Genomic DNA, 17,732 nt, shown 5'->3' with positions numbered 1-17,732 from the left:
CCTTCTGTCGCATATGTCGTATGAATAGGGAGTGATTGGACTAATCATTGCCTTTAATTAACGAGCTACGATCAACTATCATGTACGAGGAATACCTGTAAATTATTCGACGAAGTAATTACAATTCCCAAGGTGGATAGAAGTGAACCAAACAGTTATTAGGAACTTTGGTCTCCATAGATGAGCTGTTCAATTCGATACATAGGAATTCGAGTATATCGTTCTTAAACGATTCCGCTATCTTCTCTGGGTTCAATAATTCGAAATGTATCAATCTTATGAAAATAGAAATTACTCTGCACTAAGATAATAAGGACGTGAATCTTCAGTCTTGAGACTTCAAATTTTCGATTGAAGATCTTCAATTGTTTGAATATAATTCAAAGGGCAAGTACTCTCGAATTATAAGAAACCTTGCAGAAGAGAATTTCGAATATCCATAGCTCTAACAGAAGAACAATTCAGTATGGAGAATGACAGCGACGTTCTCGGTTCGCGTATCCGTTTGCAGAGCCAGTATTTTCTTCAGCACGGACCGCAGATCACTTCCAGCAACGTCGGCATCCGTCAACGATGCCAGCAACATCCTCGCCACTCCCACATTTCTAGCAAACCATACATCACACCTTTATCTACACACTGAATATCGATCTCCTCTCCTTACTTCCGTTTCCATTTCTCTAAATGTGTGTTTCACTTTACTGCCGCGTTAACTTTATTTCTCCTTCAAGGAAACAGCTCGAGGAACAGCATCAGCTTGGAGTCGTCGGGGGACAACTTCTAATAACGTTATCAAAAGTTCACGAGCGAGGAGGAGGGGCAGTTTTTCTACGGGAAACAGCAATGAAAAGGAGCGTCTCTCGACTCCATTGAATGAAGGTACACGCATACCCGATCCGGTTACACGTTTGAAAAGGAAGTAATCACTTACTAGGAAGGGCATTTTCACGATGGCACGTCGTGCTTGAAAAGAGTGGCTACCATCGAGGGAGGGCAAAAGGAAGTCGCTACCTGGTACCACGCTCCTCTCTTCCGGTAGGAGGAGGCTACCCGCGAAGCTGTTCGAGAGCAGGAAATCGACGATCCTTCAAACGCCTCGTCTACCTTCTTTTCAATCGATTCTTCTCTACCCTTCTGTTTTCATCCTGCTATTCGCTTTTGCATCGATAAACATTGACTATGCAGGAAGCTCGACGGGAATGAATGACGATTCGTAACTCAGACTTTGATTTTTGATTCGAAGTGAAAATACGAGAGTGTTCGAGATTCTCGATTGGAAATTTTTGAATTTCATCATTGTTGAATTGCAGATCATTTGGATGTTTGTTTATTGGAGTACGTTCGAAATTATGGGTCAAGTCGTAAAGCTGTCCGATCGAACGGCACGCACAGCGCATAATTTTATACGCTGGACATGTACGCGAATATAATCCTTATTTACAGTCACATCGTGCTGGCATGCTGGAAATTTTAGAGGATCGACCAGCAGGGCTTAAGGCCCTTCGAATGACTAGTAATTTTTCCTTAGTCGAGACTCGTGAAACAACGGAAACAAATTCTGTACGAGCACGTTGGCTTCTATACATGATTTCATGGGATAAAAGTACTGCAAAATAAGACTTCTTAACTTCAATCCAAAATTTAACCCTCAAACAGCAGAGTCTGGATCAATCGAGGCTCAAACTTTAAAAATATGTACAATGTCCGCCGTCCGAGGATTATTTTTATTAAATTTCAAATTGATATATTTTTATCCCATGAAATCGTGATAGTCTTCTTATCAAAACAGATCTACTCTAACTCATTGAATTTCTCAATGATAAATCGTTGTGGTGGCGTCTTAAACGGTGATAGATAATCGAGGAATATTTCATTATTTGTAGTGAAGTCGTTCGATCGCAGCGCGTTGATGAATAGGATCCGACTTGGGCAAGTAGAATGGCCCATTCATAGTCAGCCATACGGAATGCAGTCTCGCTTAAAGCAAGTAGAGCTGAAATGGCTCAGACCGACAGTTCGGTCAGGATCCTATTTGTCTTAGCTTCGTGTCACGGTTAAATATTTTCGGCAAAACCATCGAATTAATTATCCGACCATCAATGATAATTTAAAGTGACGGTAATATCGAGCAAAACGATACCGTAATTTTAACGAGACAGTGATTAATGATCGTACTACTTTTCATTATCTCGTATCACGAAACATTCTTCAAACTGTAATTACATTTCACGCGTTTATTACATCGGTTGAACGTAGTACCTGCGATCTGAAGGTTACTAATGTTGTAAAGAAATCAGATGTTATGTGATATGATTCGAGAGCACAGTCTAGCAATATCTGTTGGATTAAGAAAATACGCGAGTGCAAAGGTACAAGCGAGCCAGCAATTCAAAACTTATTCCATTGCAGGGGTGTATTTGTACGACAAGCATACAAATGCTCCAAGCAGAAGAGCAAAGTTTCAAATATTTGAAGTTTACATTCGATCGTATCAACATATTCCAAGGCATTAGAAAGAGACGACACAGAATCCATCAGAAATTTTCTTTTTCACATTTGCTCATTTCTTGTCTCTTCGTATCACAAAGTATACGAGCTTTGACTTTGAGCGAAAACTCGAAGAACTTCTAAATTCTTTAAATGTTTTCCATGTAAAATACAACTAAATTCTGCACCTTGTTACACGGACACCTTAAGCTTTAATTAAACACATATTTTCCAGCGAACTAAGGGCGTCCAAAACATAGGCGCGAGCAAATTCTTTCCCTCGTTCGAATTAAGCCGGGAATAATTTCTCGGTGGAAAGAAAATTTCAGTACCAGTCTACTCGCGCGCGTAGATGAATTCCGCGGGATTTTCGGCCGGGCTACTCAACGAAATATTCAGTCTGCCAAGGTATTCACGCGGCTCATGGTTGCGCACGAATGTGTGCAACCGGTGTGTACATATCATGGTAAATGCAGCTACTGCATACGCTGGAACAGAGCCCTTATGAAAGCCATTCGTTCTTCTCTAAATATTTGGGCATTTTCATAAGGGGAATTTCTACTAAGTCGCCGCTATGACAAACGCTTTCTTCGGTAACCCACGGCTATGTATTTACGTGTAAAGGGTGTTTCAAAAATTTGGCAATGATCAAATATTTCAGAAGAAAAAAAAATGTTAAATAGAAAAATTGTATAGTAAGGCTCAGGTAGGATGACTTGGTTAAATTTTGGAACTGAAGACTGAGTTTGATCTTATCATATCTAGATCAAATTTTCAATTTTCCATTGTATATTAAATTTTTCCAATTGAAAATATGAAAAAATTAGGTGTGCTCCTTAAACACCCCTCTCAGGGTTAATAATCCTAGCTAATGACCCTACTCGAACCTTATAATTTTCTAAAATGTATTTCTTTTGAAATATTTGACTATCATTAGATTTTTGGTCCACCCAGTACATATACGTGACTTGGTGAGAAGAGCAGTCGCGTAATACGCCTATAAAGTGCAAACAGCATCACCCTGTTTCCGACCAACGAGTGCACTGGGTCGAGATACGAGCAATTTACGAGACACTGTTATCGGACGCACTTCGACTGACGAATTACCTGAGTTTAACAAGAAAATAAAAAAAAAAAGAGGGTATTCTATCTAGTAACGTGCAACGGACTGTAGATTCCTTTTGTCCGGGACATGTGTAGAAGTTGAGGCAATACAGTTATTGTAAAAACATTTGCACGTCAGCTCGAGTCAGCGTGAAAAATAAGTCGCATTGTTTCCCTGTTGGAAAAAGGGAAGATTCGTTTTTTCTTCTTTGTTTGCACAAGCTTTTGTTTCGGAACAGGTAGAAATTTAATTTGGACACGTTCGGCACGTCCCTTTTTTCGTCTCCAAAGAATTCGGAACGCTGTTCGCTTAAACTCGAAATTTGTTAACGCCGAGTTGCTTTTAGCAGTCGCGACATTCGTGAAACGCTCGTTACGATGCAACGGAAATTGGCTTAGACCGGAAGTTATTCCATGTTTCGAGGATTGATAAACTTTGTATTTGCTAAATTAATTACTAGGTGAACTTTCGTCGGATCGAATTGATTACATTGAAAGTATGAATTGTAGTCGATGATTTTGACTTCATTTTATTACTCACCAATTTTGAGAACTCGGGATGCACCACGACTTTCTGGCACTGTCATCAATAAAGCGATGATGATGATCGAGATCGTCAATATTCTGCCCATGGTTGATATGAAAGAGAATCCTGACATAGACAATAAAAGAATTCGTTAGTAAAAAGAAGTACAAAATTATTAAAATGATTTGCAAGTTTATGTTGATTTCATAAATCTCAGGTCGTTGCATAATAATTGTTTTTAAAAAAAATATCATGGAAAATCTTTCACGAAAAAGTTCAAAAACTGCATAAATGTTATTTCGCGGACAATAAAAAAAAGTTGTCAAGAGAGCTATGGTTTGTTTGACGGAAAATCGTCACTCCAGGCGATAGAATCGTTTTTTCAGTAAAGAATCCGTGAAAAAATACCCAACTGGGTGCAATCGAAATTTCACGATGAAAACTGATGTATACCAACCCTTACACCGTTTCGCCACTTAACGTTTCTCGGCTCGTAATTGCATCGGGTGCAATGAGTGTCGAATGAATAGCGATTCATCTTTTAACTGTCTACATCACGGTGGATTTTACGGATAGAATTGAAAGCGACCAAGTTTTTACAACGTGCATTGATTGCAGCGAAAAAATCCCGTATTTCTTCCGTTGATCGAGTTTTGTGCCAAATATTTTTCTTGATTTTAATTCCTTTTCACTTATTCTTTCAATCGTCGATTGTGTTTTAAATAACGAATCCCTTGATTCAAATGAGCATTTCAAAATTTTATTTTTAATCATATTTGCAATGTAAACTACAATTTGCGTATTTTCTGCAAACAATTTTTATTTATTTCACTCGTTTGTACCTATTCTAGGTTGATCTATTTCACATCACTATTGATGGGTAAAACAATTCAGGATTTTTATGGACAGAAAGCAAAGTATTTTATAGCATGAGGATTTTTCTGGTGTCCAAATTTAAGAGACAGGGGATGAGAACTTGTCACGTTCGCTTTACGATCAACTTCTCGAATACGATCGGTGCATTCGTGTGTCCGCGCGATTTTACTGCTATCAATCGGACTGCAAGAAAGCTCTTTGATCATTGAAAATGGTTGAAAAGTATCTCGGATAAATACGTGACTACACGTTGCTCCCGTTTGTCAGTTGTTTGCTTGCTCTTTGATATGTTTTTTTATGAGAAATCAAACGTTTAGATTTTCTTTTCCAGCTTTTTCTTTCATCCTTTTAAGGGTTGTTCAATATTTTTTATTCTATAACACTATAAGCTTTATGTTCGTACTAGTTTGAACTCTTTCTCTCTTCCTTTTCTTATTTCGCGTTTTTCTCGTTTAAACCAAAATCTTTTATTCTTATACAAGAATAATATTTATTCGAAAATATTTACCAGTGACCCTTTTCGAAACGTGAAAAGTCTCATGAAAATTCGTAACAGAAAAGTGTAAAAAAATAACACTTGCGCTACGTAAAGTGAAAGATTAAAGTTTCATGCAAATGGCTACATAAACCCTTTGCTAAAGCTCTTATTGAAAACGGTGCTTTGATTATTTAAAAGAACGATACTCACAGGAAGACCTGACAGCTCCTGTTCGTAAGAAACGCCCCACGTGACTTTAAATGAAAATAGTCATTCAACAAAGAATAGAAATACTGTAAGCGCTTGTTTTAATTACGTAATGGAATTACTGACGGATAAAAGCTTCCTCGAAAAACAGATCACATTAATCCGCGGGGAACTCGTTTGTCGTTTGTGAAACGAGATACAGTGATTAATAAGAGGGTTTCGAAAATAATTTAATAAGTCTTGCACAGAGGATAATATATGTGCAGTATTCTATAATATACCAGCAATTACAATGATAAAATATTTTTAACAACAGTAATTTGAACACGAACTTGAATGTCTATTAAGATAATTACTTTCCAAGTAAACTAAAAAATAGAAAAAGCATGATTATTAAAGAACATAAATCTTTTACAAGCAACTAAGTTTCCCTATACGATCAATTTAAAATGTATTAGCATTTTACTGTCTGCGAATTTTATTTTCATTGTAAAACAAATCGTAATTCGTCGAAGATAAAAAGTTTGAAATGAACCATCCGACTCTTTTTCTTTGAAATAGTTTCAAATGCTAACTAAGAATTCGAATGTAAACAAGACCGTAAAAGTCCGTTTAATAAAACGAAGAGAATCGTTAAACCATTTTGTAGATGCATCAAATTTCCTCAAAGTATTTCAATGGAAATGAGAGTGCGCCAACGAAACGAGCTACGGAATTTTGAGAATTTTCGTTCGAAATCCCGGAAGGATTTCAGAAAATGCTTCGCTCTCTCCTAATATTGAAACTAAACAAATCGAGGGAATTTTAGTTTACGCTATATTGGAAAGTTTCTTGCAAATCAAACGAGCCAGAAATGAAGGGTTCCGCGAAACTTCGATCGTTTCGAGTCTCAAACGTTAACCATGATCATATAACACGAAGAAAACACTACAACTTGCGTTGTTAAGTATCGGAACATCGTTGTAAACAAAAGTTGAATAAAGCAACTTCTGTAGAACCGGTATTTTTCCTTGGTAAATTCTGTGTTTCGTGTCTTGCACAGCGTTATAAAATAATTATGCACGACAAGACGCTTTCTACAAAGCAATTTCCTCGAGAAATTAAGAAATTATTATTTTTTATTCTTCGTACACCGGTGTTCTTGGACTTACAAATATATACACATAAATTGAAAATAAAATGGCATCTAAATTCCTAATTAACACATTTCTATATGGAACGATCAGGTATCGTTTCGATATTTTTGCATAAAGTATAATAAAATTAATTGGAATTGGAGAAAAAAAGGGTCAAGATGAAGGCAAGCCGACAGGCATTTGAACGGGGTGCGATTTTTATCGGATACAGAAACAGTCCTCGCTGCGCGTTACTCTTTGGCTCCTTCAAAATCTGTGTCAACGTTCATTAAAGGCGTCGTTCTCGCGAGGGGAAAGGGTAAAGAAGGGACCGGAAACCGTAATGACCCGCGCGACCGGTGAAAATTCATTCAATTGACTCTTTCATCCCCCGAGTTTCTTCCTTCCTCGGGTCGTTGCGATGCCAGCGGCCATATTAAGTGTGTCGATGGACTTTCGTATCTTATCGTAATTATCCTCATCGATATTCGATGAAGAGGGCTAGTCGCGTTGATTTGGAACGGATACGGTCAACGTCTTGAAATGAATGCGTAGGATCGTGTACGATTATTATAAACTTAGAATAATCATCGTATAATTAGAAAAAATAATATCAAAATTAGAGTGTTGGGGTCAAGATAAAAATACGGTGAATAAGTAGAGTAAGTTGTCTAATACCTATTTTAAGATATAAAAATAATTGTAATAAATTTTACAGACTTACATTGAGTATTGCTACGAAGTTTTATTGTTGTTCGCGCACTAATAACTGATGGAATGTGAAACTATATTAGAACTGGAAAGACTGTTTACTCGGCTCGCAGATCGTGTCTTGACTTGAGGAAGGCTCAGGAACGAATGAATGTACGATCGCGCTTCGGCACGTCTGCCGTCATTTGTTGATATTTTGAATGTTTCGGCAAAGGGATTATCCCTTCTCCAGCGACGTACCGATTCTATTTGGTACACTGACCTATTATGACTCATCGTCAAAGGATCCTGAAGCTGATAAAGATACACGAATTACCTTGATAATAACTATCTCAATTTTCTTTTTTAACCAATGAATTATTGAAAGTAATATTCACGTATATCCAGATCTCATCCTTTGAAAATTTAAAAACTAAATAGTTCCAGGTCGACTAAATTAATCGTAATTACTGCTTTAATTAAAGAACGCGAGGATGAAACGGGTATTCTTTTTAAGTATAATTCTTCCTTTATGCATACATTTTTTCTCCACAGTTTTATATCTAAATTATACAGAACGTTATTAATTTAGTTACGAGTTTCCAAGAGCGAAAGCAATAATTTCGCCGGATTATGTATCAAGTCAAATTCATTACGTATAGAACAAATTAATAAAGCTGGTTACAATATTATATTCAATGAACATATGCGATCGTAATTACAGTGCTCGGTGCCGATAATTAATTTGGAAAACTTTTCCAAGTTTCCCGACAGTAACCAATTCATGAAATACTTTCAGTGTAATTTATTCATCGATTTTCACGAAATTTTGTAAAATCCTGGGTTAGTTGAATTAGTCTTTTATTCTTTTTTTTTTTTTCAATTTCAAAGTTTTGATTCGGACAATCTAACAGAGCTGTGAAAGTTTAAATTGGCAGGCAATGATTGCTTTCGCGTTGTGCTCATAACACGTTCTTCATACTTTCCCGACATATTTGAGAGGTGGAACTTAATTGAGACGTTATTAGTGGGAATGTCTATACGCTTCTTTTCCCTTGTTAAAGTTTCAACATTCATGGAACTCCAGATTCAATCTCCATTCCAGACGGCATTTCATTTTTTCTTCGAACTCTACTATTTCTAAGTTCAGCAGGTTCGATTAATTAAAACTTTAGGATCTTGATAATCGTAGTGAGAATGGCTATGCCGAGTACATTACGATAGTAATTTGTTAAGGAGATATTTTTTCAATATAAACTTTCAATTTGCTACTAAATTTTAAAATAATATAACTGTAATTAAAAGCAAATTGTATTAAAATAAATATGTATTTTCCAAAAGAATATTATTCTCAAATTTTAACTAATCTTACTAATTACTATAGTTCCATAAAGAATCCAAAAACTTTTCTCTAAGTCGTTTAAACAACGATTTTGATCGTATATCACACGAAACGAAATAACAGACGAATAGGAAACGGTTCAAGCAACACGAACGCGAAGAGAAGAAACTTTCGACAGGACATTCGTTACGAGATATGATTTTCGAATTTCTACACAGTTTGATATTAGTTTAACGACGCGAGCGTTGGTAGCACGATCAACAGAAGCATGGAAAATTTTAGTCAACTATCCATCCTAGCTGTTTATCCAGGGAAAAAGCATCTCTGATAAAGGGTAAGGCCAAGAAATCCACGCTTTTATCGCCTGGACACGTACTATCCTTCGTTCTTGTTTTATCGCTTCATATTGGATGTACACAGATTTAATAAGCTGCCGACCGAGTTTTTATATTCACAAAACGGACAAATTTTGCAATCCTCTACGCTTTATTTTTCTGCAATTTTGTTATGAAACATTAATTAATATTAATTACAGCAAATTTCTAGTTTGTTATTTAACCAATCATACTATGGAAAATCTTAATTATAATTAACACATACAATGTGATAATTGAATAGTATTGAAATTAATAATAATTAGGATGCATCCTGTGAATACAAGAAGATGGCCATCATTGTCTAGAAATCGTCTTGCAGCCGACCAGATTAGAAACCCAACAATAATAACTGTCCTGGTAATGGTAGCAATTATAATCGTACCGAAGACCATGATAATAAGTACAATACATGTGAATTGAAGCGTAATAGAATGGCTATTTGTATAACAGTTTCGTGGAAATCGTGTTTTACAGCTGGACGAATTCATTATACGAATTCGTATTTTCCCACATTTGGTAATAATTAAATGTAATATGAATCGTATTTGTTAAACGCAACAATTTATTTAATAAGTAGACACTGCAGAAATTTCTATCGATTAATTGCACAGATATTACACAGATTTGATGCAAATATTAACTTTGAAAGCACTGATAGATTGGAGGCCAGTAGAATATATTTAATATGGGCAAAAGTATTATTTTAATTAAAGGGTAGAATCCACTAATTCTCACAGATCTCGAAAATATATTATTTTGAAAATAAGAAAGCTACATTAATGAAGAATAATATTATACTTAGAACTTTATACAATGAAATTCATCGTTCGATGGAAGGAAGCGTGGAAAATTTTGATTGTAAACAAATCTGAAAGGTTGAACCAGGCAGGTCCATTTCAGGGACACGGAGCACGGTAAACAGGACTATAGTGGCTGTAATTGACATCAAAGAACTATTTTCACGCTCTTTCCGCGTGTTGTGTACTTTGTCGCAAGCGATTCACCGAGAAATAAAGTAGCTGACTTGTGAAAATTGAGTCATCTTCTATCGGGTTGCTCTTTACCGATGTTCATCCTCTTACTGTTCCTTTCCGAAAAATTATCAGAAAGGAACGTCTGTGCAATTTTTTTAATCAATTTTTATTCAATGAATTAAAGAGGTACAAATTTGTTTTAAAATCAAAATTTTTGGTTGAATTTTAGGCAGAATTTTTTGAATGTAAAATGAAACCAGAGAAAGAAAATAATCAATATCCTTTGAACAAAAAATATGAAACGAAACCTTCATTATCAATGACAATGGTGACAGACACATTTTGCATTTCATATGAATCCCCTAAAAACTCCAGTCAGCTATTTTTTGCCGATGTTACATGGAAGTCGAAAATTTCTGTTTCCTCTCGAAATCTTTGACACTGCAATTTTTTTTTTTTTTTTTTTTTTTTTTTCAATACTTTTCACGGCATGCACGAAATCAGATTTCAAATACAGCGTATACCTTCTTTTGCCATCGATATTCCCACTGTTGCTGCTACAAACGACCCCTTTTGAATGATGTAGAACAATCGTAGGAGTCGCAATTTGCGATTTTAAAAGCTGTGAAACAATTTTATCGCAGTTATCAGCGAAATGTTGTAAAAATTCCTCTTGCGAATCAGGAAATCGTTAAACTCCGTACATATTTTGCAACGTTATTTTCGAAATGTTCAATAAAATTGTTTTCACAGAGAATTCTTCTATCCGGATGAAATGTCTGTAATGTTGGATAGATCGTATTCTCCGCTAGTTTTATTTTTTTTATGAACAGCAAGGTATTCTTTCCCCATATTTGTAAGAATTTCAGCAGCACTGTATTTCATTTAATTCCACTGCATCACCATAATTAAATTCTTTATCTGTTTTTCTGCGAAAATCCCTCTCTCTTCTTTGTAGTTTGTAAAGTAATTACACGGGTCATAGATAAAGGTTCTCTGGCGATATCCATTGATCATCGCTTCTTTTAGAAATTATTTCTAACAGAAGTAAAATGTTTCCAACAATAATAACACGTATAATCACAGAAGAAAATAATTGTGAGATAAAATAAAGTAAAAGGTTTTACTATATAAGGAGTGATGGATAGCACACAGAAACTATGTTCCAATTAAGTAACCCCAATTAATGGATTTTTATTTTCCGAGTGAAATAAAGCAACTTGTTTACAAAAATACGTTCGGAAATCGAGATAAATTGTGAAGAATCATTGTCAAAACAAGCAATATTGCTACTGCAGGTTTTTTATAATTTTTCGATTAACTACAGGGTGAAGGAATTACAATACCAATAGTTGTCAGAAGGCAATTTGAAAAGGTTGTTCTAATCAATAAAGTTATATTATTTTACGTCAACTTTACATTTTCTATATTGAAAGCTCCATACGTCAAAAACTCATATTACCTTCATCAAGAAGAGCTTTGTTTCTTTCTATTTGAATCACGTGGCTTTCAATAAAGTTAAATTATGTTCTGTTTTAAAAAAAAATCTCAATCGGTCTAACAATAAAATGTTTTCAAGCTAGGTGATTCATTTTGTATACAAAATAGAAGAGCTCGGAAAAATCAAGGTGCACAGCAGATTGGAAGGAAAAAGGAAAACGAGAACGGTTCCAGTCATGGGAACAAGCTCGATGGAGAACAGGTGGCCGATCCGAGCGTCATTCTAAAATCGACTCTCCTTTTTGCGCGAATCCTCGGTTCAGCCACCGCGAAATGCTTGCGAGTAGGATTGGACTCGATTTAAACACGTCGAAGCGAATTTGGCCATTGGTCCCGATTCGAGAAACGCCACTCTAACCACTCTCGTGAGAGGCCCTCTATAGAAATTGAATATCAGCTGAAGTTCATCGAGCAACTTGCTGGAATTTTCAGTTCAGGGCTTGGTTTATGAATATCTTGATTTTTCGAATAAATCAAGAAAAAAAAGATGAAGGTAGTAAAAAGAGGAAATATATATCAGACGAGAAGGTGCACCTTTGAATGAAAAGGGTGAAACAGGTTCGAGCAAAGTAAATTTCTGACCATTTTCAGATTCTTATGGTTATCGTAGTTGTACGGGATAAATTATTGCACACGAGGAAATTGAAATTAGGGATACGAGTAGGGGATGAAAATAGGGGTGCGTGAGAAATTAGAATGTTCTAATTAGTCGGTGTAATATGTGACCATCTATGAAGCTGGTTTTTAACGATGACGGGAGTGAAAGTAATTAGGGGATGGCTTTCTAGCTTTCACGTTGAACGCTATGGCAGTGATCCTCGACCTAATTGCAAGAAGTAACATTAATATTATATTATTTATGCAAGCTGGTAAACGGAAAGCTTAAAATCACAAATTAAAATATGCTGCTACTTTGCTTGTCAATAATTCAACTAATTGCAATATAATTTGCACAAAGCCTGCATATCTCCATCTAAAATCTTCGGTTTCACCTTTCAGATCGCTTTGTAAAGAAAATTTCTTCTCAGATCTTTACCCAGCTTTCTTTATCGGATCGATTGGTTCTTTGCGTTCTTTCTTTGATCAATAGATACATTATTACAAGGCTGAAGTCCCTTCGTCGCCAATTTACATTTACCGGATCCTTAACTGGCTCCCTTAGAAGATATCGATAGGCTATAAATTGATCGGTAATAGTAGTAGCTCTCTAGATGCGCTACTTACGGGCCTGAACTGGAGCTTAATTGCAGTCGAACCCAACATAATTGCCGAGTCGAAGGAACGGCGAAGCTCGCTCTGAACGAGTACAGAGGGGAACGGGCTTGGTTATTCCACGAGAATTGCGTGGATCACGTTCGTTAAAAAGCAGAACTCGAGCGTTCGCGTTGTTAAAAACATACCGTTGGCCTCGTTTTCCACGACAGACACACAGGTACAAGTACAAATTTCCGACCTATCGACAGCTTTTTCGAACGCCGACAACCTTCCAGAACAATTTCACCCGACAACATTCTCCCTTTGTGTCCCTATTCTTTTTTTCTAATTTTTACGCCCCCGTCGAGAGCTTTTGGAAACCGTGAATATTCGTTGCTTTTTTTACGCGAAGGAAAGAACGTGCCAATTTTTCTAGCTGATTGACGGTGAGCGTGGTATTCCCTGAATTGTCGTCGATTTAAATTTGTACAATGCTTTTGTCGTAGGTATGAAATTTTACTCGCCGCCACGGACGACAGAAGAATCAATTCACCGTGCTCTGATGCAGTCCGCTTTTTTGGAATCTAAATTTTTCATGCGCTGTTTTTATTCGACCAAATTCCGACCGATCGTATTTATAGATTCGCACGTGGTTGACTAAAATCTTTCCGTGCGATTTCGAGTTGCTTCAAATATTATTTTTATATCATTCAATAAAATATTCAGAATACAAAATATTAAAGTACCTTTAGAAAAGCTCGTATTTTCGTTACACTTCCTCTTATTTACGTCAAAACATTCTAATTGTTCCACAAGGTGGCGTCACGTATCGCGTTGACAAATTCCAATGTCTTCAGAACCAACAGAAGATTCCAGCTTTTTGGGGATGACTTGGAGGGACGATCACGCGCACCATTTACCCCGCCATTTTCGGCCACGTTTAATTCACTCACTCACGAAGCGGAAAACTCGACGCTTTTCCACCGTGACCCTGAGAATTTTCTCGAATACCGAGACACCTCTGAGCGCGTCGAGAATCGATGGAAACGTCTCGTGAAGCTTCTCATTCGGTGGCCCCGACACGAACTGATTTAAATTTAGCACGGACTAGCCTAAATACGCTCCGCTCAGCGTGCAATCCTCCTCGACGAAAAACTGTGAATACGAATTTCACGCTGTTTATTTTCCAGTTTTTCTTGGATCATCGACTGAATCGTATCCCAAAAGGTCGGATCTTGGAACTCGATTAAAAATTCTGGGCCGGTCGGCTTCCAATTATGAAACTATTATGCGGTCGAAAGTGCTTTCAGTTGTTGAGCGGGAAATTATGAAGTCATTGAATTATAAATTACCCCGCTCGGAATCGGGCGTTTATGCGAGCTGGAAACGAAGGAAATGGGAAGAGAGCAACGAGAATTAATTGGAAGCCGGTTCCGGGTGGTCCATCTTAGACGTGGAAATGTTTATTTTCATCAAACACCTCTTGAAATAATCGGTGAAAAATTTACGAATAAAAACAGTCCAGTTTGCTACGAACGAGGGAAGTTCAACAAGTGTATTTGCGGAAAATCGTGGGTAAAATTCAGATGAAACTCGAGTAATAAATTTAAGAGCTCACTATAATTTCATTGCTTTCTTGTCTACATGCGTTAACTGACTAATTACAAATTAAAAACGTGCGTTTTACGTTTTTAACTAATTGCAAGTCCAACTTTTCTGTAATCGAGCGAGCCAGCTGGTTCTGTTACCGCGTCCATGTCAAAGTTAAAACAACCCCGGCCCTTTAATAGGGCCGCGCGAACCTTTGCAAGGATGTAATTTAATGAGGATTACATTTTTTTAAAAGCGACTCTGGAAAATTCAAGTCCTCCGAGCTGCGGAGGACAGAAGACCGCTGAATTGAGCGCGACAAAGGTTTGCTGGCTGCCTGTTGGGTTTTAAGCAGAAACTTTTATAATAGCTGTTAAGAGGAGGGAACATTCTCAAAGACGCTCAACTGTAGCAACAATGTTAATTATTTTGTGTAGGAAATTACATGAAACTACTTCATGAAAATAACTTCCTGTGAAAGGGATCATTAAATGTCTTTGTATGCATTATTTCGTCTCGTTCAATTGTGAACAGTGAGAGATTTCAGGATTAAATTAAAGTTCATCTTAATTTAACGAAGTTTGTTATGAAATAAATGTTCCTGGTTGTAATAAACAAGAGTTATTAAACAATTTGCTGTAGGAGAGTATTAACAGAATAACGTCCCAAAGACTCGTCAAATAATTTCACGATGCCTTACAAGAAATTAAGCGAAACTTTTCAATTTGATGCTCACCGTCCACGAGGTAATCCCCCGAACTTTGTCGGGCAATATTGTCGCTCACCCGTAACGCTCGCTCATGAATCTCTTAAACGTAATCACGCGTGATCCGCGCCGCGTAGTCGCGCGGTCGTATCGTTCAATTTGCAACGGGAACATCCTTTTTCCCCGTCCCCTTCGAAACTTTCCCTACCAACGTAATTTCACCTCGGTTCTGATAGTTACTAACTTTCCGATTGTTTCGTCATGATTCAAATCGGCCAAAAAGGAGGTTCGTTGAATTGTAAAACTTGGATAGCAATTTTGAGCACCGTCGCTGGAAAATTAAAGGCCGTTCCACTACGTAACCGGACGAGCTGAAAATTTTTTTCACCAAACTTTTCCCGCTGTTCCTCGAGCTCGAGGAAGATTGCGTGAGAAGTTTCCACGGTGCGTCGTCCTCGATTTCGTACGGAGAGGAATAAAATAAAAAATAAAAAAGAACTGGGAGGCAATTAAACAAGGCAGAAGTCGAACTGCGTAAAAATAAATTGTTTAATAACCGTCGGATGGAAAACGAGCAAAGTTGGACACGCGTATGAATATTGAATTCCACGCCATGTTAATCCAATTGCCAATTAACTGTTTCGCATTTAGCGACATCAAAAAGCCGTCGCCACGGGATTTTTGGCGCTCTGTTTCGCGCAAATAAATTGCTTGATGTAATATCAACGGGCAAGAATTTGTCGATACAAACATGGTTTCGCTTTAACACCGTTTGAGATTTGGGAAAAGCTCTCTATAATACGGCATTCTTACAACACGGTTTTCCACTAACACGGTTAGAGATTTGAAGGAAACCCCATACAACATGGCACGCGATGGGAATTTTCAAGTCCGCGCGCGATCACTGGATAAATGGATATATTTTATTCGAGTAAACTTGTTCGGTGTGCCGAAACGGGAATGGAAAGTTTCTATTACAATTTATTTAAATTTTCAGAGCTTCGCGAGGCATTTTCATGTTTTTTTTAATTGTAAATTACAATGAACCTATACTAAGAAATTTGCATACGTAGATTTGTCAGGATTTAATTTTAAAGTGTTGCATATTGAAATGAATTTTGTATTTCAGCTTTCTTTTTGTATTATTTCCTGTTTTCGTATAACACAGAATTTCTCAGCAACCTAATCGTAGTGTTATACAAGGATTACCTCTATTGTAGGTTTAAATTTATAAATTTCGTGAGTCGGTTCGTGTTCGAAACGTAATCTGGTGAAAGAAAGTCTCTTTACAGAGGATAAAAGAAAACCAAGATAGCAGTCATTTTTCATAAGTATCCTGCTATATAGAGAAAACTACTGGAACGTAGCTGTAGCTCAAAAAGAAATTTAAAGAACGTGTGTTTCTTGTAACTGTTTTCATCGCTTTCGTGTCTCGAATCCACATGTTCTGTACACCTACTGTAATAGTAGTAAATTATAATGTAGAACGAATTTTGCGACTGAGATAAATTATAAATTTTCGCGAAGAAAGGTAGAAAAGGTAAGTAAAGATGGAAGAGGCGTACGAATAGCATGTGAACGAAGTTTTTCTTCGAATAAAATCGTATTTTTTCTTCTTAACATCGTCAGATATTCTTCATTATTTATTGCTAAATTTTACACGGTGGAAACCTATGTGGAGATAACACACGTTGTTTCTGAAAATGTTCTATCTCGTTGTAGCAAGCGTTTGCTTCAAACTTCCTGCGTTTCATCCCTTATCTATTGCTGAAGTTTCGGCCAAGTAAAACAGAATTTATTATAATAACATGTACTTAAGTATTCAAGACAAGCTGCGTGCTGTTTAAATTCAAACATAGAAACAACTGATGTTTAATTCATTAAGAATCGCAATTTTATTTAACTTTAGTTGGAACAATTGGTTAATTGAAATTTATATGATTTGAAGAATTGTAGTGGAATTTTTAAAAATTCCTTACTTGCACCCAAAGATATTGAAATCAGTGCTTTGAGAAAGTAAACACGATCCATGAAGTAGCTATTCTTTGGAATATTGGTTGGAAAAGAGAACTAGTCCAGCAAAAGGAAACACAGAAATGGCGTATTCGATTACCATACCAGCAGTCTCGTAAACAAGATTAATAGCGAAGCTTTCAAACGCCCAGTTACAAATTTAATCGATGAACCGGCCATGTTCGCGGAAGTACTAATTCATTGGTCGTTTCTACTACACCGAGAAATTTACTCCAATTGGTAATGAATAATTTCTTGGTAATTAATTCATATCGACTCTGCAAAGAAGCATTTTCAAACGAACGCACGTACGTTTATCATTTTTCAAAATCGTTCTACCGATTTCAACACATCATGGTAAAAATTCTGCTTCAAGAGAGTTTGATCCGCTACTTGGTTACATCCCTCTTTTTCGAGAAATAATTTCGAACGTCTAGCGAAAAATGCTCGCATATTGAACCTAACGTCTTATTGATGGCCGAACCTGTCCTTTTTATTTTGTCGTAGAACAGGCATGCCCGTTAAAGTGCTTGCTCTAATGGCTTTACCACGT

The 17,732-nt window shown here is 36.7% G+C and overlaps 1 protein-coding gene across 3 annotated transcripts in view; it reads right to left on the bottom strand.

Annotated features, from left to right (window-relative positions):
• LOC117601190 (glutamate receptor ionotropic, kainate 2) overlaps window positions 1-17,732 on the bottom strand; it is a 79,298-nt gene that overhangs the window by 25,227 nt on the left and 36,339 nt on the right. The window contains exons 1-2 of one of the 3 annotated variants that reach the window (XM_034317636.2): window positions 13,617-13,968; window positions 4,133-4,243 (exon numbers count right to left, since the gene is read on the bottom strand). In XM_034317636.2, coding sequence (XP_034173527.1) covers window positions 4,133-4,223 — 91 coding nt within the window. In that variant the 5' untranslated portion in view covers window positions 4,224-4,243; window positions 13,617-13,968. Of the gene's footprint in view, window positions 1-4,132; window positions 4,244-7,517; window positions 7,659-13,616; window positions 13,969-17,732 lie in introns of those variants that run through there. The other 2 variants (XM_034317638.2, XM_034317637.2) reach the window with 2 other exon arrangements.

The sequence above is a fragment of the Osmia lignaria genome, chromosome 16 (assembly GCF_051020975.1).
Source record: "Osmia lignaria lignaria isolate PbOS001 chromosome 16, iyOsmLign1, whole genome shotgun sequence".
Lineage (NCBI taxonomy): Eukaryota > Metazoa > Arthropoda > Insecta > Hymenoptera > Megachilidae > Osmia > Osmia lignaria.
The sequence above is the reverse complement of the archived record's forward strand: the minus strand, read 5'-3'. Positions and strand labels throughout refer to the sequence as shown.